Source organism: Bubalus kerabau, chromosome 1 (genome assembly GCF_029407905.1).
Source record: "Bubalus kerabau isolate K-KA32 ecotype Philippines breed swamp buffalo chromosome 1, PCC_UOA_SB_1v2, whole genome shotgun sequence".
Lineage (NCBI taxonomy): Eukaryota > Metazoa > Chordata > Mammalia > Artiodactyla > Bovidae > Bubalus > Bubalus kerabau.
In genome coordinates, this window is record NC_073624.1 from 175440553 (window position 1) to 175467545 (window position 26993).

The following is a 26993-nucleotide window of genomic DNA, read 5'->3' on the forward strand; positions in this document are numbered from 1 at the left end:
TTCTCCAGGCAAGAATACTGGAGTGGGTACCATGCCCTCCTCTAGGGGATCTTCTCAACCCAGGGATCAAACCCAGGTTTCCTGCATTGCAGGTGGATTCTTTACCATCTGAGCTACCATGGAAGCCCAAGAATAGCATAGACAGCTGCCACCCGCCATGGCAAGGAATAATCTGGCCCCAAATGTCAGCAGTGCTGGGGCAGAGGAATCCAGGAATAAAGCCTTAGAGTTGCCCATACTGGCTTTCTACAGTTAGACCTTCTCTTCCGCAAGTCTAAGTGGGAGCTCTGAAAGGTTTGTTGCCCAGCACGGAGATGCTGCACCTGGACCACCGTTCTTCTCAGGAACCAGCTTCTGATCCTTCACTGGCTTTGGAAAAGCAGGTGGCTTGCAACCAAAGCCATTTTCCGACAATGGGATGCCCGTCCTGTTCTGGGCTGAGGGGCTACAGGAGATGCGAGTGGGCACATAGGGGATGTACATGAATGTACAATCAACTGAGGGCTGGACATTGTCACACTGTGCTGTCTGGTCAATCTCTTCAGTAAACCCTGTAGGGTCAGAATCTGCCCTCCAGGATGGTCCATGAAATTACCCGGCTGGTGAGTGGCAGAAGTTCAGACTAGACAGGCTTGTCCTTCTCTCTGCCTCCTGCATGTCCCACCAAATCCTGGCCAGAACTTGGGTACATTTGGTGAGATGCAAAATGTTGCTAAGCCCTATGTTGGTCTCTCTGCTCTCTCTCTTGATTCTCAAAAGTCCTTCCTCTTATCAGAGCCATTTCTCTCTCTCTCTCTTTTTGGTCACACCATGCAGCATGCAGGATCTCAGTTCCCTGACCAGGGATTGAAATCGTGTCCCCTACAGTGGAAGCACAGGGTCTTAATCACTGGACCATTGGGGAAGTCCTCATTGGAGTTTCTTAAAAACCACAACGAGATGTTCACATCCATGCTTGGCGCTCTCCCTTTGCCCCCCCCCCCACCCCAACTCTTTAGACAAAATCTGAGTTATCAGGGAAATGCAAATCAAAACCACAATGATATACCTCCTCACACCTACAGGATGGCCAGAATCAAAAAGTTTGACATTAATAAGTATTGTCAGGGGTGTGGAGAAATTGCAATCCTTGTGCACTGTTGGTGGGACTGTAAATTGGTGTGGCTGCTGTGGAAAACAGTTTGGTGGTTTCAAAAAGTGAAACAGAATTACCCCATGATCCAGCTATTTCACCACTAGGTACAGGCTCAAAGGATTGAAGACAGGTGTTAAAAAAAAACCTTGCACATGAGTGTTCATAGCCAAACTATGAACATTCACCATTTCCAGAAGGTGTAAACAACCCAAATGTTCACTAACCAGTGGATGGATAAACAAACTGTGGCATGTTCATATAGTGGAGTATTATTCAGCCATAAAAAAGAATGAAGACTTGATTCATGCTACAGCATGGATGAATCTTAAAGACATTATTCTAAGTGAAAGAAGCTACACATCAAAGGCCACATAGTCTGTGATTCCATTTATATGAAACGTCCAGAACACGCAAATCTGTTATAGGGAAAAACAAAACCTGACTTCAGGTTGGATCTGTTACTTTAACCTTTGCTTCCCATTATTTTTGTTCAGTAAAAGGATACTGTCTACACATAATGGCCTGCCTGGAGAAACCTTCCTCTCTGCCTGAATGCTAAACTGAAGTGTCTTTGTTCAGGCAAACATTCTGATTCTGTTCACCTGTGAATGGCTGGAAGAAAGAAATGAATACATCCCCTCCCCAAGCCTGGCCAGTCCAGGAGATATTTGCAAGATTAATGCCTTCCAGTACTTTGGCCACCTCATGCAAAGCGTTGACTCATTGGAAAAGACTCTGATGCTGGGAGGGATTGGGGGCAGGAGGAAAAGGGGACGACAGGGGATGAGACAGCTGGATGGCATCACCGACTCGATGGATGTGAGTCTGAGTGAACTCCGGGAGTTGGTGATGGACAGGGAGGCCTGGAGTGCTGCAATTCATGGGATCGCAAAGAGTTGGACATGACTGAGCGACTGAACTGAACTGAACTGAACTGAAATTTTACTTCCTCACTGCTTCCCCTTCTGTGTTCTGTGAAAGAAACTGGCATCCAGACCTCAGTAAGATGGTTATTTTGAGACATTAGTCTGCCATCGTCTCGATCTGCTGGTTTTCTGAATAAAGTTGTTATTACTCGCCTCAACACCTTGTCTCCCGACTTATTGGTTTATGTGTCAAGCAGAGTGATCCTGGACTAAGTAACAAAAATACAGAAATAGAAAAGCAGATTAGTGGTTGCCAACGGCTGGGGGTGTGGGGTGGGGCAGGGATGGGGTATGACTGCTTACTGCACACAGGGTCTCTTTTCAGAGTGACAAGATGTTCTGGAACTAGATAGAGGTGATGCTTATGCAGTGTTGAGAATGTACTAAATGGCAATTTAAATAGTGATCTTTATGTCTCTGGATATTGCAGATATCCACCTGGTAACAAGGCCTTAGGATAGAACAAGACTAGAGGGTCCTTTCAGGTTGGGAGGTCCCCTTGGAAAAGATGATGTTTAAGCTGAGACTTAGAGACTAGCCAGGAGGAGATGGCCACGCAGAGAGCTGGAGGAAGGGCCTGCAGTCTGTGGACACAGCCTGAGCAAATGTTGGGTGGTGGGACCTGGCCTGGTGGAAGCTGGAGCAGCAGGAGATGACCCTGGTCTTGACCTTAGTTCTGAAGGGGAGGGAATCTTTGTTTTGTTAATGCGTGCGGGCAGAAAGAGGACAGAGAAAAGCCTAGCTAGACTTGCCATGGTGCCACAGGCATCCACAGTGCAGACAAAACCTACTCCCAACTTGGATGGGCTCTAGAACCTTCTAGGGGAGCACAGGGTGGCAAAGGGAACTGGGAGAGGGCGAGCGGGAAGCCTTCTCAGGCCACAAGGTTCAATGGGACCCTCTTCTCTGCAGGAATGCTCATTGAATCCTAGCACCCCTCTTGGGCTGCAGCTCATGACTGACCCACAATTCATGACTGACCCAATATTTCAGCCGTCATCATTAGCCAGGATGAGATACTGCTGCTGGCATGAGGCCCACATTCTCCAGATTCCAGATTTTGGAAGGAGACCCAGAAGTGGGTGCACAGGGGAGAGGAGCCCAGAAACAGCTCTGGTTTCCTGGGTGTGGTCCCTGAACAAGACCCAGAGCTGAGCTTTCTGCACACACCATAGTCTTGCTTAGTCCTAGCAGCATGTAGGAGGGTGGGGTTATGACTATCTCTGTGTGATGGACAAGGAAAACCAAGTCCAGATTGATCAGCACTGCCCCAGATGTGGAGCTGGGTTGGGACTCCTAGGACTGACTCCAAGCCCCCACCCAGACCCAGCCCTTCACTTGCTGTGATCTGGACTCTGACGCTATCAGAATGACCCAGTGGGGCCAAACCTAACTTAGGCCAAGGAAGTGACGAACTGGACTTAGGCACAGACTTCAACTTATATAGCTATTATTCCCTTCCTAGGCAGTGCCTAAGAAGTCACTTTAGATTATTTGCTGACAGGTCCCTATATTAGGATACATAGGATCCGCCTATAATTCATGTCCACCCAGAATCTCAGAATACGATCTTATTTGAGTCATAAATCCAAATGCATTTGGGTCTTTGCAAATGTAATTAATTAAGATGAGGTCATACTGGATTAGGGTGGGCCCTCGATCCAACAGGGCTAGTGCTCTTGTGAGAAGAGAAGAGAAATCTGGAGACTTCCCATTGGCTTCCCCAGGTGGTGCAGTGGTAAAGAATCTGCCTGCCAGTGCAAGAGACAAGAGACTCAGGTTCAGTCACTGGGTTGGGAAGATCCCCTGGAGGAGAAAACGGCAATCCACTCTAGTATTCTTGCCTGGAAAATTCCATGGCCACAGGAGCCTGGCAGGCTTCAGTCCGTGGGGTGGCGAAGAGTCGGACATGACTAAAGCAACTTAGCGTAGCACAGCAAATGCACAATAAGATACAAAAAGGCTACAAACCGATTGCCTCTTCTGAGGTGCCCGGGGCAAAAGCAGAGTACTGCGCATGATCCCTGCACCCAGCACCAAGAAGGGGGTGGGCAGCCACCTGAGCTACACCTCCTGCCCAACCTACTGATCTGCCCCCACCCCCACCCCATTTAAGGAACTATCTCAACTCCCATCTCGGAGAGTGAGCAAAGGCATCAGTTTCTTTCTTCTTAAAAAAAATTTTTTTTTTAATATTTATTTATTTGTCTTCATTGGGTCTTAGTTGCTGCACTCAGGATCTTTCTTTGCAGTACATGGACTCTCTAGCTGAGGCACATGGGCTTAGTTGCCCCAGTGCATGTGGGATCCTAGCTCCCCAACCAGGGATTGAACCTGCATCCCCTGCATTGCAAGGTGGATTCTTAACCACTGGACAACCAAGGAAATTTCAGCACCTGTTTCCTGTTCTCACTTCCTTGTACTGCAGTCTTGCCTGAATTTCTGGCCTCTTATCAATTTCTATTGATTTAAGAGTCCAAAGGGATTCCCAGACGGCACTGGGAAGGAACCCATCTGCCAATGCAGAAGACGTGAGAGATGCGGGTTTGATCCCTAGGATGGAAGGTCCCCTGGAGGGAGGGTATGGCAACCCATTCCAATATTCTTGCCTGGAGAATCCCACCGACAGAGGAGCCTGGTGGGCTATAGTCCATAGGGTCACAAAAAGCTGAACACGACTGAAGTGACTGAGCACACACACCAAAGAGTCCAAGGACCCTGGTATGGAACAACTGGAGCAATATATCAACAAGCCAAGGTACACCAAAGATTGCCAACAGCCACTAAGATCTGGGAGAGAGGCAAGGAATATATTCTCCTTAGTTTTCAGAAGGAACCAACCATGCCAACACTTATTTTCAGATTTCAGACCGCCAGAACTGTGAGGGCACAAGTTCTTGTTGTTTAAGCCACCTGGTCTGTGGTCTTATATTACAGCAGCTACAGGATACTAATAAAGACCCCAGAAGTGGTTGTTGCGTTTGCAAACAGCATTCACTTCTGCCGTGGACTGGAACTGCAAATAACAACTGGAAAGCCCTCTGCCAACGTGCCTCTGCCCCCTACACTGCTGTGAAATTGCTTGGACGTTTTCAAGATGCAAAAGAGCAGGACATGACATGCACATAAGCAGCGTCAGAGGGAGCTGGCTTTGGGGAATCTGCATCGCAGAAATCACGTCCTTAGCGTTTGCCTTGACCTCTGCTGAGCCCTGGACTGAGCTTAGCTAGGTGCGTGAAATCCACCTTCTCGTTACTGATCTTTATTAATTCAACTGCAAAGTGGAATTGAGCTGTTTTGGGCTTCTGTGAGATGATGGAAATAGAGTCAGAGAGGGAGGGAGAAAAAGAAAGCCAAGACCTGCCAGCGTGGGCATTCCCAAAGCACATTGTTTGCTTTTCAGAAATATATACGCAAACGAGTATATTTGCGTGTGTTTCCATATGCCCTCATTGCTCTATTGAGCTGTCATTGACACGCCATCAAATTTACTTGTTTTCAGCATACAGATCAACGTTCTTCATAAACTTACAGATTTTACATCATGACAATCCAGTTTTAAAATATCTTTTCATACACTTGTCTGCCATTTGTATATCTTTTTAGGGATCCTTCCTCAAAGTTCGCCCTGGGAGGGAGCTCACACTAACCAGATGGAGAGGCCTCTGCTTCTCTGTCGAGCCAGCACCCCTAGTCCTCACACGCTGGGGGCACAGCAGACACAGGGTGAATGACATCACACAGGTGCGGGAAGATCCCCCCAGTACCCTTCCCTCCCCTCCAGGCTCCTGCTCCCCAGGCAGCGGGAGGTGAACGTGCTGGGGTCTTGCTGAAATCGCCTTCCTGCGTCCCTCTCCCTGGTTACTCTTCTCTCCTGACCCCATACCCGATCTTCCCTGATATGTGGGAATCACCCATGACCCCTCCTTCCTTTATCGGTTCGTCCTTCATCCCCTGCATGGACACACAGGCTGCTTCTCACTTTTCACCGCCCCTGAATAACACAACTGTGAAAGCTCTTGGCCAGATCACCTTGAAGCATCTGTGTCCTTCCAGCAGGGTCAAGGGTCACATGCAGTTTCAGCTTCATTAACATCACTGGCCACACCACTGGTGATGACCTGGCTGTGTCCTCCTGGGCAGCAAATGTCGCTCACCACAGCCCTGTTCCCCCTCTGGCTTGGAGGGACTGGCCATTCGGTGCTGATCCCCTATCTTCTGCCAGCGGTGAGCTCATCAGATGCCATGTCCCGACTGCTGGGTGCTCGGTGGCCCCAGGACCTGCTGGCTTTCTGGAAGAACAAAACACTTCTTACAATTGGACTATCTATCTTGTCCTCCCACCCACACCCAGACCCAGACTGCCACGCCACTCATCACTGGTGCGCTGGGACCTATTTAACGATCTCTTCCAGTGGGGTAAATGCAGCCTGTTCTGCCCTGACACATGCTTGAAAATGACCACGTTCTTCACACCAACCACAGGGCTCATGGGAAAAAGGAGGCAGGACAGCACCCTCAAAAACCGTTACCAGCGACGCATTGAGAAAAGATAGGGACTTACTGATAGCACCGTTGCACACACACTAAATGGCTACGAAATGACATGCATTACGGCGCATACAGCACTTAACCTTGGAAAAGATCTGAGGTTTGCGCGTGCATGTGATGTGGGAAGGCTGCAGACTGTGGGTCGCTGTGCAGTACTAGGAAGAGGTTTTCTGAAATGAAACTGGGGCTGGGCAGGGTGGCTCCTAACAGCTCAGGCAGTGTAGATGTGGAGGGTCTGTGTCTGTGTGTGTGTGTGTGTGGGGGGGGTTTGTATATTCCCAGGTGGCTGTGGCCAGCGTGGTGCTATTTCCTGAATTCACTCCAGGTTTCTCACAGACCAAATCCTGCATTAGCAATACCACATTCCATCAAATTATGTTCAAATCTTTCCCTTATGCATCCATTGTGTTGGAACAAATTTTTGTTTTCAAAACAAGCTTTAGGGCAGAATTGGCTGTACTCCCCCCACGGCCAGCTTCAAGCTGCCAGGAGGAAGTCACTACGTGGGAAGAGACATGTCATCATTAGAGAGTCTTTTCACCAACAGATTCAGAGGTCAAGGATACTCCCAAGAGCACAAAGAATAGGATGATGTAGTGAAATAATGAAGAACCGATAACTTTTGCACACATTGCTTTTATTTTTAATATGGATTTTTAATAGAAAGTTGGTATAACTTAATTTTTAGTAGTTGTTATTGTTCAGTCTCTCTGTTGTGTCCCCCTCTTTGCAAACCCAGGGACTGCAGCACGCTTGGGTCTGTTACCCAGTGGCTCACACAAGTGCTGGAAATGTGTCAGTGTGGGACTCTTCGCAGTGCCCCACTGCAGCTCACGGGGGCAGGGAGGCTGTCACATGTGTGTGCTGATGCCCACTCCCAGCCAGAGGCCCAGCATCCAGCAGCGAATGGTGCTCAGGGCCCAGAGGAGTCAGACAGGAAAGCGGGTTCACTGGGATAATAAGATCATGGCTTCTGTACTGGGCACCACAGAGCGATGTTGAGGGCTGGATGTTGAGGCACAGTGGTCTGCTGTTTGCTTCCTATTCACCCCATTAGTGAAGGGAGGATTGCTGTTGTTGTTCAGTCACTAAGTCGTGTCCAGCTCTTTGTGACCCCATGGACTGCAGCATGCCAGGCTTCCCTGTCCTTCACTATCCCCCAGAGTTTGCTCAAATTCATATCCATTGAGTCAATGATGCTATCTAACCATCTCATCCTCTACTGCCCTCTTCTCCTTTTGCCTTCAATCTTTCCCAGCATCAGGGTCTTTTCCAATAAGTTGGTTATTCTCACCAGGTGGCCAAAGTAGTGGGGCTTCAGCTTCAGCATCAGTCCTTCCAATGAATATTCAGGGTTGATTTCCTTTAAGATTGACTGGTTTGATGGCCTTGCTGTCCAAGGGGCTCTCAAGAGTCTTCTCCAGCACCACAATTCGAAAGCATCAATTCTTTGGTGCTCAGCCTTCTTTCTATGTTCCAACTCTCACAACTGTACATGACTACTGGAAAAACCACAGCTTTGACTATATGGACCTTTGTCGGCAAAGTGATGTCTCTGCTGACAGAGGATGCCTCATGCTAAATAGTGCAAGACAGCCAAACACGAAACACCCAACACTGAACAGGTGAGACGGAGAGCAGTCTGTTAGTTATGTATATTCACAGCTCTGGGCGGGGTGGGGGCAAGACACAGCCGGTCATGCAGGACCCACACTTGGGAGCTGAGTGGACCGCCAGAGGCTGTGGGAGGCAGGCTTTGTAGTAACCAGAGGGCGGGGTGCCCCTGCTTCCCGCAGGAGGGCATAATCAGCTTATCTTAATAATAGAAAGTGAGGGGATTCCGTGGCGGTCCAGTGGTTAGGACTCTGCACTTTCACTGCTGTGGGCATATTCCCTGATCGGGAACCTAAGATCCTAAAAGTCAGGTGGTGTGGCCAAAAAAAAAAAGAGAAAAAACTAAGAAAGAGAGATCTGCTAGCTAAGATTGGGTGGCGGGCAGCTGGTTTGGCTACCAGGGAAAGCAGCCAGGTGGGGTATAGCCTCTCTTGCCAAGTGGAGGCCAGATACAGCAAGAGCAGTGAACTCAGCTAGGCTTTTGGGGACCTGCATAGGCAGTTCCTCAAATCTGAGGCCTTATGGGACAGGCAGTCTGGGAAGGAGGGATGGTAGAGGTACCCTTGAAGGTGGAAGGAGGAAAGGCAGCTATGGGATGCCATGAGGAAGAACACCCCAGGAAGAAGGGGCAGCTGGCACCTAGGCTGGGTGGGGTGGTGGTGATAGTGAGTTTAGGGTCCATGGAACCCCGGAGGCGTGTGTGACCAGAGCCCAGTGGAGGAGGGAGCAAACGGAGGGGCAGGAGGCTGGCCTTGAGACTGGGGAGTGGAGCCTGGTTTATGGAGGAGAAAGGGAAGGCGTGGGCTTCCCCGGATGTCGCAGTGCTAGAGAATCCGCCTGCAATGCAGGAGTCACAGGAGACTCTGGTTCAATCTCTGGGTCAGGAAGATCCCCTGGAGGAGGGCATGACTACCCTGCTCCAGTATCCTTGCCTGGGAAATCCCAGGGACAGAAGAGCCTTGCAGGCTACAGTCCATAGGGTCGCAAAGAGTCAGACAGGACTGAAGTGTCTTAGCACGCGCGAGGAGAGGTGTGGAGGGGTGGGCAGATGTGAATTAAAAGGATTTCACTAGACAGCCCTGCTTGGTGCCAGCGTGGCTGGGACAGGAGGTGGGCAACTCCTCCTGGTCTCTCAGCATTGCTGCTGCCCTTGTTGCCCTCCGGTCCATTGCGGCCCCCGCACAGCCCCTTCCCGTCTGCAGCAGCAGGTCCTATCTCTCCTGAAGCCCCCACTGCCCACCCCCTTGGTGCTCACCAGGTGACCAGGGCTTGTGGAATGGACTGGTGGGAGAGACTGCCTGGAGGACCCACTATGCCTGGGGGGCAGGGAGGGTGCAAGGGAAGTTTCTGGAAGCAGCAGGAGTCAGGCAGGCAAAAGCAGAGACAGAGGTAAAGAGTTTAATAAAGGCAAGCAGTGGAGGTCAGCACAGGGTGGCACAGGGCACCTAGGAACTAGGGTGAGGTGGGAGCCATCAGGGCAACCCCCGGTTTGGACTTCTTGGCCTCGATAAGCCTCGAGAGCCTGGAGGATTTGGGGCAGGAGGGCCATGTGGTCAGTTCTAGAGTACTAGAAGTAAGGTCCTGACAGCCGCAGGAGTCCCCCTTCGAGAGACCGCCTGGAAAAGTTGGCCGGCCTTGGGTATGGTATGAAAGGGAAGTGCCCCAGGCAGAGGGAACTGCAACAGTGAGGGCAACCTGGGAGGGGCAGGAGGGGGCACCCTGCTCTCAGAGAGCGAGGGGGTCCCCCTCACCCCCGCTGCTTGCCAGAGGGGAAAGTGAGGCCCAGAGAGGCAGGGGCCTGGCCTAGGGCATCTGTGGATGGAGGAGGTGGGGAAAGGACCAACAGTCTTATGTCTGGAGGCAGCTGCGGGTCTGGAAGATTCGTCCCTTGGCCCGCTTCAGTTTCCCCAAAGAGCTCAGCCCCTCCTGTGTGCACACTGAACAGGTTGCCCGGTCAAGGCAGGTGCAGGTGCGGGGCCCTGCAGGGTGTGGGGTGCAAGCGGCGCGGAGACACGGCGGCCCCCGGGTGGGGCAGGGCGGGGCTGGTCCCTGGGGTCGGGGAATGCGGGACGGCAATAGAAAGGGAGAGATCCAGGGAGGGGCGCGTCCGGAGAGAGAACGGGGCTGAGTTGGGGGGTGCGAAGAGGAGGACAGGTCAGGTCCGATGAAGGGGACAGATTGGGCCAGGTCTTGGGGTGCATCCGTGCAGAGGGCGGGGCGGGTCCCAGGAGAGACTGGGGGCGAGTCGGTGGGTGGGCAGATGGGTCCGGAGAGGGGGCGGGGCCGGAGACTGGGAGGGGGTGAGCGGGGCGGGTCCGGGCAGGGGCGGGCCTGGGGACGAGGCGGGTCCGGGGAGGGGGCTGGTCGCCGGCTGCCCCAGCCTGGCCGGGCGCTGAGTGGGGGCGCATGGCGCCAGGCGCACGGCGCGGGGGCTGCGAACAAAGGGCCCCCGGCGGCAAAGCGGGGACGGCCGCGCTCGGACCCCGGCCCTGGCCTGGCCCCGGCCAGGCCCCCTCCCCCGGCGCGGCGCCCCCGCAGAGCGGGAAAATGTGGGGCGCCCAGCTCGGGCCGCTGCTCCGGCTCTTGCTGCTGCTGCTGTCGCCGCGGAACGGCGTGCGCGCTGAGCAGCCCCAGGCCCCGTGAGTAGCCCCGGGGCGAGAGAAGGCTGGCTGCCTTCTCGGGGTGGGGGACGCGGGGTCTGGCTCAGAGAGGTTCAGCGACCTGTCCAAGGCCACACAGCCTCCGAGCTGGGCGGGACCTGAGTCTTGACCTCCCCCTAGCCCCACGAGTAGGACTGGAAAAAGGGCAGCCTGAGACTTCAGAAGCGCCCCCGGGAAGGTCCTGGGACCCCCCAGAGCTAAGGCGGGGAGGCCACCCCTATCTCACCTCGCCCTCTTGGTGTGACCAGGGCTGGCTTCTTGGGTGGCGATTTCAAGTTATCCGTGGCTTGAAGGTAAGAGGTGCGTGTCTTGGCTGAGAAATGGAAGGAGAGACCTACCGTTCGTTTTCCTTGGGAGGGCGTGGCGCTGGGGGAGGAAGTGTTTGTTTTGCTTCCACATTTTTCTTGAAGTTTACTTACAGAGCTTCTGGTGAGCTGACACAGTGAGGAGGGGAATTCACTAGCTGCTAAGGAGAATTGCCCATGAGTTGGCTTCACAGGAAATAGTCCCAGACCTGCCGAGTTTGGGTGAGCCCTGCGGGAGGTTGTGGGCTCAGGGAGCCTGCCTCCAGCTGCCCAGGCTCAGTCTTTAGTCCAGCCCTGCCTTTATGAGCCTTGTTCAAACAGCCCTTGTATAGGAGTTCCCAGAAAACAGGTCAACAGTGAGCCGAGGTGGGCGGGGGCACCTCCAGTGCTCCTCCTCTGATTCAAGGCTTTGAAAAGTAAGACACCGAACTGCAATTCGAGCCTTGGGATTACCTCCCCTGGGCCCCGTGAAATTGGAACCCAGCAAACTTTTGACCTGATGCTTTCAAAGCTTGCTCCCTTAGGATAGCCGTTTCCAGCTGAGGGGTGATTTTTGTCTCCCGGGGGTCATTCAGCAATGTCCAGGGGTATTTTGGGTTGTCACATCAAGAGGGAGGGCTTCCCTAGTACCTGCCTGAGTCAGTAAAGAATCAGCCTGAAACGCAGGAATGTGCGTGCGTGCCAAGTCGCTTCAGTCCTATTCAACTCTTGGTGACCCCATGGACTGCTGCCCACCAGCCTCCTCTGTCCATGGGGATTCTCCAGGTGAGAATACCGGAGTCGGTTGCCATGCCCTCCTCCAGGGACTCTTCCCAGCCCAGACATGGAACCCGCATCTCTTATGTCTGCTGTATTAGGCAAGCAGGTTCTTTACTGCTAGCACCACCTGGGAGACCCAGGTTCAGTCCCTGGGTGAGGAAGATCCCCTGGAGAAGGAAATGGCTACCCACTCCAGTATTCTTGCCTGGGAAATCACATGGACAGGGGAGCCTGGCGGGCCACAGTCCATGGGGTTGCAAGAGTCGAATGCAACTTAGTGACTAAACCACCACCACCACCATCTAGAGGGAAGTATGCTGTTGGACTTTACTGGGTTGAAGGCAGGGATGTTACCATGTACAGGACAGCCCTCCACCGCAAAGCATGACCCTGCCCTCCATGAGAGACCCCGCCTTCTAAGGACCAAGTTCAAAGTCCCCGAGTTGCAGAGCTTTAAACCACCTGGTCCCATCACTTTATGGGAAATAGATGGGGAAACAGTGGAAACAGTGGCAGACTTTATTTTTTTGGGCTCCAAAATCACTGCAGATGGTGACTGCAGCCATGAAATTAAAAGACACTTACTCCTTGGAAGGAAAGTTATGACCAACCTAGACAGCAGAGATAATACTTTGCCAACAAAGGTCCGTCTAGTCAAGGCTATGGTTTTTCCAGTAGTCATGATGGATGTGAGAGTTGGACTGTGAAGAAAGCTGTGTGCCAAAGAATTGATGCTTTTGGACTGTGGTGTTGGAGAAGACTCTTGCGAGTCCCTTGGACTGCAAGGAGATCCAACCAGTCCATTCTAAAGGAGATCAGTCCTGGGTGTTCTTTGGAAGGACTGATGCTAAAGCTGAAACTCCAGTACTTTGGCCACCTCATGCCAAAAGTTGACTCATTGGAAAAGACTCTGATGCTAGGAGGGATTGGGGGCAGGAGGAGAAGGGGATGACAGAGGATGAGATGGCTGGATGGCATCACTGACTCAATGGACGTGAGTTTGAATGAACTCTGGGAGTTGGTGATGGACAGGGAGGCCTGGCGTGCTGCGATTCATGGAGTCGCAAAGTCAGACACAGCTGAGCGACTGAACTGAACTGAACTGAAATCATTCTCAGGAATGTTCGCCTCTGACTAAAGTTTCCCTGGGGGGGAGGGGGGCAGGTCTTACCTACTGTGAGAGGAATGGAGCCTCGTGGGAGACATGCAATGACCAACCTGGGGTTCCAGATTAATTCTGGATATAAGCCAGAGCTGTGACCCACCAGCCTGAAGGATCCCATTTTAGGAATAGCCTCAGCTACCTGCTTCTCTGATCCATGTGATTTTTGTGAGGAATGCCTGGTGCCAGAGAAGGCGATGGCACCCCACTCCAGTACTCTTGCCTGGAAAATCCCATGGATGGAGGAGCCTGGTGGGCTGCAGTCCATGGGGTCGCTAAGAGTCAGACATGACTGAGCGACTTCCCTTTCACTTTCATGCATTGGAGAAGGAAATGGCAACCCACTCCAGTGTTCTTGCCTGGAGAATCCCAGGGATGCGGGAGCCTGGTGGGCTGCCATCTATGGGGTTGCACAGAATCAGACACGACTGAAGCGACTTAGCAGCAGCAGCACTGTCTGGTGCCAGAAAGCTCCGTGGGTTTGCATACTGTTGTAAGACCCGTACTGTCTACACTTTGCCAAATGCCACCTTTCTCAGGATGGGACCTTCCAAGAGCAACGGATGAGAAGCCAGGATCAGCCCAGCTGTCAGGGCATATCAGGGAGATAGGGATCGACCAGCAAACACTTTATCAGTTGCAACTCCTGAGGTGCAGGGAAAGTTAATCTAGTTCCATCAGGTTCTTTGTACCTTTGGGTGAAGATGCTAACTCAGATCTGGATAAGGGCTTTAGAAGTGTGCAAGGAGAGACTTTCCTGGTGGTCCAGTGGCTACGAGTCCATGTTCCCAACGCAGGGGGCCTGGGTTTGATTCCTGGTCATGGAACTAGATCCTGAGTGCCACAATTAAGACCCAGCACAGCCAAATAGATAATAAACATTTAAAAAAAGAAGTCGCAAGGAAAATGAACAGGCAAATTGCTCAAGTGCTCTTCCACACTCAGCAGGTGCTGTGTGAGAGGGTCTGGGAGTCCTCTGGGAGCTGGACTTACTCTGTCCTGAAGGTGGCGGTATTCCCAGATGGCAGTGGGATAGGACACACAGGTGACGGTCCGCATTGGAGTTAGATTGTCCACAGCACGTCCCTGGGGTGACTGTGTGCTCCAGACGGTACATAACTGTACCGTACTCAGGATCGTAACTCAGGACCATCGCGTGCCCTTGTGCACTGCTGAGGCCAGACCCCACACAAGGGACTCCAGGGTCACTGCACCCACTGGTTAGTGCTGGAACCAGATGCTGCCCATCACATATGAAGCCAGGGTCTTCCCAGGCTCGCTCGAGACAGCCCCTGTCCATCCCAGTATTGCTGCACGCTCTGTGCGGTGCTGGAGTCAGATAGGACATATGGGATGTGGGGTCATTACACATGACCGTTGGTGCTGGATCTGGACGAAACATCCATGAAACCCAGGGGCACTGCATGCTCCAGCTGGCGCAGTTCCATCCACAGGATCACGGCATGCTCTGTCCACAGCTGAGGCCAAACACTGCACACAGGAGCCCAGCCATTGCAGGTACTTCTTGGTGCTGAGGTCAAACAGATCATGGGACCCCAGGATTATCACTAGGTCCATCCACGCTGGGCAGTGCACCCATGAAACTAGGGTCTTTGCACACACTTTTCGGTGCTGGAGTCCTATAGTACATGGTGTGTTTCCACGGACCTCATAGCGTGTGGTATGTGAAAGAGTTTGCTCAGTCATGTCCAACTCTTTGCCACCCTATGGCCTGTAGCCCGCTGGGCTCCTCTGTTCATGGAATTCTTCAGACAAGAATACTGGAGTGGGTTGCCATGCCCTCCTCCAGGGGATCTTCCCCGTCCAGGGATCAAACCCAGGTCTCTTGCATTGCAGGCAGATTCCTTACTGTCTGAGCTACCAGGGAAGCCCGTGTGGTGTGTGGTAAGAGTCTAAATGCCTCTTTCTGTGTGTGGACCTGAGGTTTTTTCCCAAAAAGGATTTTGAGAAATAAAAAATCTCCCGTGATCTCAATGTTTGGCTCACTGTTTTTCCCTTTTCCTGTTTCCTTCTGGTACCTGTGGGGTTTTTTATTTTTGTTTTTTAATTTATATTGGCGTATAGCTGCTTACCAGCAGGCAGGAACATCATTGCAACATGCAGGTTTTTCTAGTTGTGGCAAATGGCAGGTTTCTCTAATTAGTTGCCCCAGGACATGTGGGATCTTAGTTCCCCAGCCAGGGATCGAATCCACGTTCCCTGCATTGGAAGGCAGATTGTTAATCACTGGATCACCAGGTGAGTCCCTGCTGCCTGTAGTTCTGCACCGTTGGGATTGTGCTGCCAGGATCTCAGCATTTGCCATTGCATCATGAGCGGGTCATGTGGTTTTGGATGAGCCTTTGTGATTTTCCAGCGAATGCTGCAAAGTAACAGGAGGTGGGGAGGACCTGGGTCTCCAAGTCAGGTGCGGCTGTGTGATCTGGTGGGTGTTCCTTCTCCTTCTGCAACATTAGCTTTCCCGTCTGGAAAACAGGATAAGGACACCTTTCTTCCAGAAACGTCTTCGGTCAAACTGAGGACTTTTCAGGAAGGGAGAACTGTTTTGATTTCACTGGTCACAGTGCTTTTCCTGTTTCAGGCCGCTTAGTTTGTGTTCAGGGTCTTATTCTTATACTAGTTTAACACTAATTTTGTGTTGCAAGTGGCTCCTTGCTTCTTTCCACTACGTTCTAGAGCTGCCTGGTTTTGTATCCTAATCTCTCACTGACCCAGGCACGTGATTTGGCTTCTCTGGGGCTTAATTTCTGACTCTGTAAATGGGAGATGTTACCACTTCTCATGGGGTGGTTTGGACCCTGTGGGATCCTGCCAGTTACCGAGCTTCCGGGCGAGAGTATTTTAGTTTGTGGGTGCGGCATGCATAAAGGTCCTGGGGCAGAAGCAGCTGAGAAAAACAGTCCAGAGGCTAAGATGTCGAGATCAAAGAGGGAGTATGGTGCTAGGTAGATCCAGAGAAACTGGATTCTTACCTACTAGGGGAGACTTCAGAGGTGAACAAGCCTTAAGGAGTTCACAGGTTGGTAGGGGACACAGACCCATAAAGTGACGGTGCCATTAGGGTGTGGTCAGGCTTAGGCGGGAGTCCACCCAGGTTGCACCCTCATTCAGCCAGGTGACCCTGAGGCTAGGAATGTGTCATAAGCCTTTGGCCTTCACTGATGTTCTCCTCTTCTGCAGGGGCTATTTGATCGCCGCACCCTCCGTCTTCCGCTCCGGAGTGGAGGAAGCCATCAGTGTGACCATCTTTAACTCCCCCAGGGAACTCATGGTCCAGGCTCAGCTGGTGGCCCTGGGCAAGGCGGTGGCGCAGAGCCAAGGAGCCATCCAGGGTAGGTCCCTGGGGTGCCTGACCAGGCCTTCTTCTCCCTCTGCAGAGTGGTCTTAAGGGATCAGGCAGTGTTGGCTTCTTCCCACTCCACCCCTGGGACACCGTCAGGGGAAGGAGGGCAGGTTTTCTTCTCCCCACTTTACAGATGGAGAGAGAGTAAGGAAGGCCCAGGAAGGGCAGTCCCCTGTCCAGTCTGGAAAATCAGGGTGCTTGTTCCTCAGCAGCTCAGGTTCAGTGGGTGCCCATCTGAGTAGAGTTGGGCACCCTTTCAAGTCAGCTTTGGCTGGAGGTGGAAAGGGGGCTCAGAGGGAACCTGTGACCTTTTCAGACCTTTTTTTGAGCTTCTAGCACCCCTGAGGTGTTGGATTCAGACCTGGGCTCACAGCCAGCCTGCCACTGACTTGAGTTTAGGCCCCTTAGTCAGTCGCTCCTCCACTTTCCTCCATAAACAGCAGATAACAGCGGAGCTGGCCTCCTGGACAGAGGTGTGGTGAGCAGGTTCCAGCCTCAGGGCCTAAAGTCTAGCTGAGCAGGTAACTCATTCGTCATACAGAATGAGGTGCGGCCACAGGAGATACCGGGAGAGGATGTCAGGTCTCCAAGGCCAATAAGGCAGCCCCTGTCCCCCAGGGGAGCAGGGAAGGAGTGCAGGCTGTCCTGACTCCAGGGGCCAATCCTGAAACCCAAGTCAGGTTGGCTTCAGCAACAGAGTGTTAGTTGCTCAGTCGTGTCTGGCTTTTTGCAACCCCATGGACTGTAGCCCACCGGGCTCTTCTGTCTGTGCAAGTCTCCAGGCAAGAATACTGGAGTGGGTTGCCATTCCCTTTTCCAGGGGATCTTCCTGACCCAGGGATCCAACCTGGGTCTCCTGCATTGCAGACAGATTCTTTACCGTGATAGCAACCAGAGGAGGCTGGTGGGCTACAGTCTATGGGATTGCAAAGAGCTGGACACAACTGAGTGACTAACACTTTATCAGCACAGAGAGTTTATGGGCTCTTCGTAACTGGAAAAGTCCTCTGGCATTAGTGATCCAGCCTCCCAGCTCCACTTCTGGATGTACCTGTGTCTCCCCAAAGCTCCGGGGGACTAGCAGTTCCAGAATCTCTGGGAAAGTTCCGGGATCCCCTCTAATTGGCCCAGATTGGGTCATGTGCTCAATCCTGAACCAATCCCTATGACCAGAGGGAAGGTCTATGCTGATTGGCCCATTTGGGGTCATGTGCTCAACTCAGACCCAATCCCTGTGACCAAGTGGACCATGCTGATTGGCCCATTTTAGACCATATGCTCAACCCTAAACAAATCGCTATGACTAAGAGGAAATCTTGTGTAGATTTGCATAGAGCCTCAGGAGAGATGAGCAGCGCCCCACTAGGAGCTGGGCAGTTGGCTTCTCCAAGAAAGCAGAGAATGGACACTGGAAGGCAAAACCAGTAGATTCCGGCTAGTCCTAGAGGCCAAAGAGCCCAGACAAGTGTCAGAGACCAAATGAGTCATTTGGGTAGAAGAGAGAGGTTGATGGGAAACTAGTTAGATGCATTGGAGTAAGGTCCACTGGGGACCTCAGACTCCTCTCTCTCCACCCTTCTCCTTGGTCCTCTCCCATGGAGTTTTCTCTTTGCTCCCTTCACAGCTTACCTTGGGCAAGGGCCGGGGTGAAGTGAATAAAGTATGCAGGCTGGCCAACCTTCCCCTGAATAGCTCGGCTTTGTCCATCTCCTCTGGTCTTCAGTACTCGCCAGCTTGGAGGAAACCTCTCATTTCTGCCAATCCCAACCCAGCCCAGGCCAGACCAGCATGACCCAGGGTGTGTGTTTGTCCACAGAAAATCCCTCTGGGTTGAGAAAACCCTTGTTTGTAAGGCTGCGTCTCAAGGAGGCAGAAAAACACAGCTCCTGATGTAACTGTTTTCATTTTATTTTCATATTTTAGATAAAGGAACCATCAAACTCAAGGTAAGCCTGTGAATTTTTAAAATCAGAAGCCCTTCTTTGGGAATAAAGAATTGAGTTGGAATGGAACAAGAGAAGTTGCATGTGTTGCGAGAAAAATCATTAATGGTGATGTTAAAAATAAATAACAAAGGGAAAGAAAGATTAGAAAAGGAGAAAACACTCCCATAATCTCATGCCTCCTACTTTTCACTTTTTTATGTTTCCCATAAATCTTTGTCCACATAAAGACATTTTCTTTCACAGTTGCGATTCAAGGGTCTATTGTGGTCTTTCCTGCTATTTTCTCTCAACATGTTGCATAAACATACTTCCATGTTTCCACATCTCTATAATTACAATTTGCCTCTTATTGTAAACAGCATCCCACTGCATCTCTTTTATATACTAATTTACTAACACCCCCCACCCTCACATACAGTTGTACATACTTAGATTTTTTTCTTGTTTTCAGGATTTTGATAATGTAATCCAAAAGTTGAGAGCATATTTGTGCATGAAGCTATATTAACCTTCTGGATGCCTGCCTTAGGCTGAACACCCCGAAAGAAGAACTATCAGATCAGGATCCAAGGCTCTTGCTGGGTCCTGTTTTGTCTTAGAAGACTCAGCAGTGCCTGTACATGGCATCATCGGCTATGCATTAGAGATCAGATTTCCTGCAGCCTTGTTGACACTGAATGTTATTATTTTAAAATTATTTGACATATCAAACTGCATGTAGGTCATTCTCTGACATGGACTTTTTAACTCGAGTCCTTGGATTTCAGGGCGATCGTAAGCCTTGAAATTGTCGGCATTTTCTGGGTTAGCTCATCCTTAACGCTTACCAGATGCTCCAAGGAGTCCCTGAAAGGATGGGCTAAATAGAGACTTGTTCTAAATTATAATGTCCCCTCCCCTGTGCCCTTCCCCAGTTATTATAACGCAGTCCTAGGCGATTTCTCTTCTGAGGTATGGGATGCATCATTAGTGTCTCATTGCCATGGGGCAGTGGTCTTCCTGCCCTATTGTCAATGTCAGAATAGAATTCTTTAGAGAAAGAGTTCCCTCCAGGTGGCGGGGGGTGATGCTTGCGATGTCGCAAGACAATTTTGGTTTTCACAATTTGGGGAGCAGGAATGGGGGTTGCTACTGGCTTCTAATGGGTAGAGACCAGGGATGCTGCTCAACATTCTAAAATGCACAGGATGGCCCCTCCACTGAGAATGAACCAGCTAGATGTCAGCATTTGGAAAACTCAGGATAAATAGGCTAGAGCCGCCCTTGCTGGCTTCCTGTGAGCAGATCTGCTTCTTTTGAATCAGCAAGTGGGGCTGTCATATCCACTGATAGATGGACTACTTAGGAAAAAAAGGAAGCCTTGTATATTTTATTTAGAGAAGTACTTTTAATAAAGCATGTGTGCGTGCTAAGTTGCTTCAGTCGTGTCCAACTCTTTGTGACTCTATGGACCGTATCCCACCAGACTCTTCCGTCCATGATGAGTCTCCAGGCAAGAATACTGGAGTATTCACGCCCTCCTCCAGGGGATCTTCCCAACCCAGGGATTGAACCCGAGTCTGTCACAACTGCTGCATTTGCAGGCGGATTCTTTGCCACTGGCGCCACCTGGGAAGCCCCTTAGTAAAGCATACTACTACTCAGAAAAAAAGAAAGAAAGCAAGGCTCTCCCGACGGGTTAAGATTATGTGCTGTCCCTGACTGCCCAACGGCACTTAAGAAGGCACTCTTCACAGGCTAGATCCTGGATGGAGGCCAGAGATGCTGCTCAACACCTTAGAGAGACAGGACGCTCCCATCCCCACCCCTGCAGAGGATGACTCAGTCCTAAACATCAGTAGTTCTGAGGTTGAGAAAGTCTGCTCTGTGGAAACACTGTCTGGGCATCAGACATGAGAGAAGCTGCTCTTGTGGGTGTTGGACCCGCCCCCTCCACCCACTCCCCCACCCACTCCCCAGCCCTGCCTGCCTTGGGGACCTGAGTGCTTCCAGGGACACATTTGTGTTACCACTGGCTACCAAGGGCAGGCCCTGCCCAGTCTGTGTCTCGTCTTCTCACCTGTGCAGTGAGGATGGCGATAAGAGGTCTTTAATGGGACTTTCAGGCAAACATGCCTAAAACCTCGTGATGTTTTATTCCAGTTTTTCAGACTCACCCATGCATCTGTGTAACCAAGACCCATTAAATCCCAAGCATGGAGTTGGACACATTCCTTGCTCTCAGCCTCCAGCCTCATTGGTGGTGGGTAAAGGGGTGGGTCAGACAGTAAGCCCCCAATTACATAAGTGTGATCACTTCAGAGACTAGCAAGTGTCCTGTTTTATTTTAAAACATGTCAGGGAAAGAGGATGCTGAGGAGTCGGAATAGAATCTAGAACCACCAGCCTCCTCTGTCCATGGAATTCTCCAGGCAAGAATACTGGAGTGGGTTGCCATTCCCTTCTCCAGGGGATCTTCCTGATTTTGTATGGCAGGAGGGCCCCTCTGAGCTGAAACTGGCAGGAAGCGACATGCAGGGGAGGGCATTCTAGGTGGAGGCAACAGCCAGTGCAAAGGTCCTGGGACAGGAAGGAAGCAAAGTAAAGCAGCCAGTGGCCTGGAGTGGAGCCAGCTAGGAGCCCCAGTAAATAGTGGGAGTCAGATCCCCAGTCTGTGGAATCAGCCATGACCCGAAGTCCTCTGCATTGGGTGGTTTCCATTTCAGAGAGGAAACCTGGTGCCTGTCACCAGCATCCATGGTGTCTGTTGAGTATTGTGTCTTTATAGTCGTGATCACCCATCTGTACTACGATGTGCTGGAAACTCAGAGGGTCCAGTGAGTCTAGTGGCTTCTCTCCCAGGATGAGTTTTGCATGCCCACGGAGTCCAGGAGTCTGGGACCCACACCCAGGGCCCCAGCGGCCTCCCTGGCCTGGAGGGTCGGGGTGCTGGGCGTTAATCTGGGTGGTGGACAGGCCTGCGGTAGAACTGGCTCCTCCACACAGCCCTCCTCAGGCTGCGGGTAGCCGGTCTCAGGGAGCCTCGTGCTTTAGCCGGACCCCAGGGCCCCCCACCTTCACCCTCAGCTGGAGGCGCAGCACCAGCTTTGTCTGGCCGTCTCCCCTGCTTGGATCTCAGCCCCAAGTCCTTGGCTGTCACTGATGCTGAAGGAGTGAATGTGAATGATGGAGGTCAGGGGTGGGGAAGGGGATCAACTCAGTTTAGAACATTCTAGAAAGACCTCTGGTGGTTGGCAGGTAGTGAAAGTGTTAGTCGCTCAGTGGTGTCCGACTCTGTGACCCCATGGACTGTAGCCCACCAGTCTCCTCTGTCCATGGAATTCTCCAGGCAAGAATACTGGAGTGGGTTGCCATTCCCTTCTCCAGGGGATCTTCCTGACCCAGAGACTGAACCTGGGTCTCCTGCATTGCAGACAGATTCTTTATTGTCTGAGCCACAGGGAAGCCTGCCACTTAAAGCTGAGATTTTAATTGGAAACGGTGGCTCTGTGGCTTTCGAGACCTGGGGCAGGTTCATTGCATGTCCCCAAGGGTCACATTTGATCCTGTCTGTTCTCAGGGGCAGCTTCTTGGTCCCTGCACCCCCAAACCACCTGGTGGCACATAGCACCCCGACGTCCCCCACCAGCTCCCTCCTACCTGTCCATGCCCACTCCCCTGGGGGGCCTGAGAATTTTCCCTCGTTGCATGAAGGTCTTTGGCTGATGCTGAGAGGTTTCCAGAAACAGAAGCAGGTAAGGATTTTGGGGTCAGAGCAAGAGGATTATCCTCAGGTTGGTCCTGAAGATCAACTGCAGTTAGGAGGGACCCCACAGTCCTGAGGTGTGCCCTCCTGAGGGTGGCAGGTGGGCAGGCAGGGAGGGTCTCTCAGATGATGTTAATAGCAGACAAGAGGGGCAGCCTGAGAAAGGCGCTGGAGGAACGCAGAAGGCCCTGCCACAGCTCGCCCTCATCCACCGGGTGGGCACACTGGCATGAGGATGGTCTGATAATTCAGCAGTCCACTTAGGGGGTTCCCAGTGATGGTGACAAGGGCCTTTTCACCCTTTGAGGGACCACACAGGGGGCTGCTGACAACCGCAAGAGGAACACCCCGCGTTTGGATGGTCTCAGGGACTGGTGGTTCGTGTGGCTCACAGTGTGGACTGCTGGCCGCTGGCTGCCCACCTGGTGGGCGCCCAGGGATTCATAGCATCGCATACACGGTGCTTGGCCTCACCCGGGGAGCCGTGACTTCCGTTCGCTTTAACCACAAAAGGGGCTTCTATAGGTTACGACTCACATGCATGGCTGTTCCGCTCATTACTTAAAAAAAAAAAAGGCAGTATGTAGGATGGCTTCCATCCCTAGAACGCTGGAAATTTTGCCCAAGAAAAATGTGAACTCCTGGACAAATCCTTAAGACTGCAGTGGAGCTTTGTTATTGTCATTGTTTTATCTGTCTAGGGGGCAAAAAAGAACTTTTTAAACCACTTTAACTGTTTATTATTTTAAAAAGGTTTTTTGTTTTTTTTTTGGCCATGCTGTGAGACTTGTGGGATCTTAGTTTCTGGACCAGAGATTGAACCCGGGCCCTTGCCAGTGACAGCACCAAGTTCTAACCACTGGACCATCAAGGAATCCCCTCTACTTTACCCATCTTAAAGCGGACAGTTCAGTGGCATTTAGCACATCACACTGTTGTGCGATCCCCGCCCCTACCTAGTTCCAGAGTAGGGAACTATTTTGTCACCCTAAAAGGAAACCCTATCACCATTAGCTTATCACCACTTCCCAGCTCCCTCCAGCCCCTGGTACCCACTGATCTGCTTTCTGTCTCTATGGATTAGCCTGTCCTGGACGTTTCATATAAATGGGATTGGATAATGCGTGTGCAGTGCTTACAGTGGACAAAGCAGAGGCACATACATTATTTATATATATGACATATAAAAAATATGTGCATGTACCATGTATGTATACATATGAAGCTTCCCAGGTGGCTCAGCGGTAAAGAATCTGCCTGCCAAAGCAGGTGACATGGGTTCCATCCCTAGGTCGGGAAGATCCCCTGGAGAAGGAAATGGCAACCCATTTCCAGGAGTCTGGTAGGTTACAGTCTATGGGGTTGCAAAGAGTCAGTATACGTGTATATGAAGGGGCTGGGGTCTCCATCGCCACCTCTTCCCAACTCACCAGCGAGGACCGTATTTGGGTAAGATGTTCTGCATTAGCTCTTACAGTAACTCCAAGGCTAATTCTACAGGGCTAAGAATATTTTTGCAAGCTTGCAGTGCCAGGAGAGAAGGTCTGTCATGTCAAGGTAGAACAGCATTTCTCATTTGATTTCTCAGTCTTGGTACTGCTGACATGTGGGGCCCGATCATTCCTTGCTGTGGGGCCATCCTCTGCAACTCAGGGTCTTGAACAGCATCCCTGACCTTCACCCACCAGACACCAGTAGCACCCGCTCCCTGCAACTATGACACCTAAAAATGTCTCCAGAAACTGCCAAGTGTTTCCTGGGGGGAACAGTTACCCCAGGTGTGCTCCCCTGACTTAGACCTCCATGCTGCTTTCTCAATACCTGGATCCCTTCCAGGGCAACACTCCCTGCCCAAAGCTTCATGCTCTGCCTGCAGGTGCCCACGGGCCTCCAGGGCCAGGCCCTCCTGAAGGTGTGGGGCCGTGACTGGCGGATGGAGGAGGGCCCCCTCTTCCACAACCAAACTTCAGTGACCGTGGACAGCCGGGGAGCCTCCGTATTCATTCAGACTGACAAGCCGGTGTACAGACCCAAGCACCGAGGTGGGCGGCCAGCACAGGCTCGGGGGGAGGGCCGGCCATGGATGGGAGCTGCCACACCCCTCTCTCCTTTCTTCCAGTGCTCATCAGCATCTTCACCGTCACCCCAGACCTGAGGCCTACCAGCGAAAAGGTGAGATCGGCTTCTAAAACCATGTGCCCGGGACTCACCCACTGGGGTCTGGCCTGGCCAGGGCCATCATCCACAACTTGCCTTTCCTCCTGCCTCTTCGAATTTCTACCTGCATTCTGGGTTTCTTCCCGGGGTTCCACATCTGCTGGGGGAGCCAGGAGGGAGGTCTGTGTGACAGAGAGAGGCCAGGGCATTAGTGGAAGTGCTTCTTCCAGAGGTCCCCACGGTGGCCAGTGGCCCTCCGTACGGGCAGCTGCCTGTGTTCCTCTGGAGGTTGGTTGAGGGCCTGAAATGGGTGAAGTCCAAGAGGGATAAATCACAGGACATTGAATTCAAAGTGCAAAGTCTCCCAGTGCCTCTGGATGCAGTATGGACACCCGCGAGCTGATGGAGCTGTATCCACGTGCACAGGGTCAGCCATGCGTGGGACCCGGCAGAGCGTGTCGTTGGGTTCAGGAGGCACAGGTGTGCAAGCAGTTGTCCTTCCCTGGAGCTGGTGTGGAGTCTTCAGTTTGGCACTGATGGGCACCAGCTGGAAGCCAGGCTCCAGGCTGGTGCTGGAGGTTCAGAGATAAAAGCGTGCATCCCAGGCCTGAAAGGAACCTGGCATCCCTAGAAACAACCCAGTTGCCACCTGCGAGGGCTGCTTGGAGGAGTTGTCCTTCTTGGGGTGCTAGGGAGGGCAGGGCTGTGATCAGGAGCAAAGAACACAGAGACCACTAAATGGGGCTCAGCCACCCTCATTGCCATTGGCAACTGCGTGAGCTTGCTGGGCGACTTAAAGGGCAGAAATGCATTCTTTCCCAGTTCTGGGGCCTAGAAGTCTAAGATCAGGGTGTGAGTAGAATTGATTCCTTCCAAGTACCATGTGATATAAGAACTGGACATAAAGAAGGCTGAGTGCAGAAGAAGTGACGTTTTCCAATTGTGGTGCTGGAGAAGACTCTTGAGAGTCCCTTGGACTGCATGGAGATCAAACCAGTCAATCCTAAAGGAAATCAACCCTGAATATTCATTGGAAGGACTGATGCTGAAGCTAAAGCTCCAATACTTTGGTCTCCTGACATGAAGAGCCAGCTCATTGCAAAAGACCCTGATGCTGGGAAAGATTGAAGAGGGCAGCAGAGGATGAGATGGTTAGATAGCATCATTGACTCAGTGGACATGAATTTGGGCAAACTCTGGGAGATAGTGAAGGACAGGGAAGCCTGGCATGCTGCAGTTCATGGGGCCGCAGAGAGTCAGACACGACTGAGTGCCTGAACAACAACAGCAAGGACCATGAGTGAAGAATCTGTTCCAGGCCTCCCTCCTAGGCTGATAACTGGACGTCTCTCTTCGTCTTTATTTTGCCCTCCCTTTATTCCCATCTGTTTCCAAATTTTCCTTTCTTATGACACAAGTCCTATTGGGTTGGGACCGATGCTTTGTCATTGTTTAGTCACTCAGTTGTGTCCTACCCTTTGTGACCCCATGGACTGTAGCCCGATAGGCTCTTCCGTGGGATTTTCCAGGCAAGAATCCTGGAGTGGGTTGCTATTTCCTTCCCCATCCAGGGGTTGAACCTACGTCTCCTGCATTGGCATGCGGATTCTTGACCACTGAGCCACCAGGAGAGCCCAGGACCTGTGCTAGGGACCTTGAAATCACCACCATCTCCAAATATAGACACGTTCTGAGAATTGAGGCTGAGGACATCACATATGAATTTGGGCAGGAGTGGGGGGCACCATTCAAGCCATTACAGCACCTGAGCCTGTCCCAAGGGATGAACACTCAGCATGTACAGAGGACTTTGGTCTTTCAGGAGGGTTTGCTTACGGCCTCTGTCTGTCTCATTTGCAGCTGGAAGCTTACATCCTGGTGAGTGTCCTGCCCCTCTGCAGCTCTGGCTTGGGGACAGCCTGCTCTCTGCAAGACCTGGTCTGTCTTTGTGCACTACTCCCCCTCCGGGTTGATCCCTGCCTGCCCCAGTGCCCCACAGGCTGAGACCGGGTCCAGCCCTGTCCCTGACTCAACCCTGGGATAAGCTAAGTGCATGTCTGCCCATCTCTTTGTCGATTTTCAAGCACCTCCCTAAATGGGGAGTCAGGATGACCTCTTCTGGCCTCTTGTCGTCAGACATGTCCCTTCTATGCCCCGAGCTTCCGTTTGCTCATCACAAATAGCTAATCTTGGGGCCTGTCTTGACACGTGTCCTGTCCTAGAGAGGGGGCTTGGAAGGTCCTCGTGCGTGCCAGGCACACTAGGGCTGTCCTGAGCTTATCGTGTGTGTCATCTTGCAGGACCCCCGAGGCTCGCGGATGATGGAATGGAGACACTTGGAGCCCCTGTGCTGTGGTGAGTCTCTCTTCTTATTCCTTCTGTGGTTTGGGGGCTGCACCTTTGGGTGGCAGATGTGATAAAGCTTCCAGGAAAATAGGATGTGCTCTGCCTCGACACCTGCCACTCTTTTCCTGGAGCATGGGACCCTCTGCCCACCTTTCTGTCTCTGGGATTCCAACTGAGGCTCCTCCCATAAATTGAGACCTTTCTGGAATATCAGGGCCTTGTTTGTTAGCACCCCTAACTTCTTCCCACTACATATCTTCCTCGTCTTCACCCTCCACCCAACACAAGATGTTTCTTTTCCAGGTAGGAGTCAGAAGGCTTTG

General features: G+C 51.9%; 1 protein-coding gene across 1 annotated transcript in view; it reads left to right on the forward strand.

Moving 5' to 3' along the window:
• Positions 1-10773: 10773 nt before the first annotated feature.
• CPAMD8 (C3 and PZP like alpha-2-macroglobulin domain containing 8) overlaps positions 10774-26993 on the forward strand; it is a 100044-nt gene continuing 83824 nt past the window's right edge. The window contains exons 1-7 of the mRNA XM_055566499.1: positions 10774-10865; positions 16314-16465; positions 18400-18422; positions 24044-24209; positions 24287-24339; positions 26185-26202; positions 26625-26679. Of these exons, the coding sequence (XP_055422474.1) occupies positions 10774-10865; positions 16314-16465; positions 18400-18422; positions 24044-24209; positions 24287-24339; positions 26185-26202; positions 26625-26679 (559 nt within the window). The remainder of the gene's footprint in view (positions 10866-16313; positions 16466-18399; positions 18423-24043; positions 24210-24286; positions 24340-26184; positions 26203-26624; positions 26680-26993) is intronic.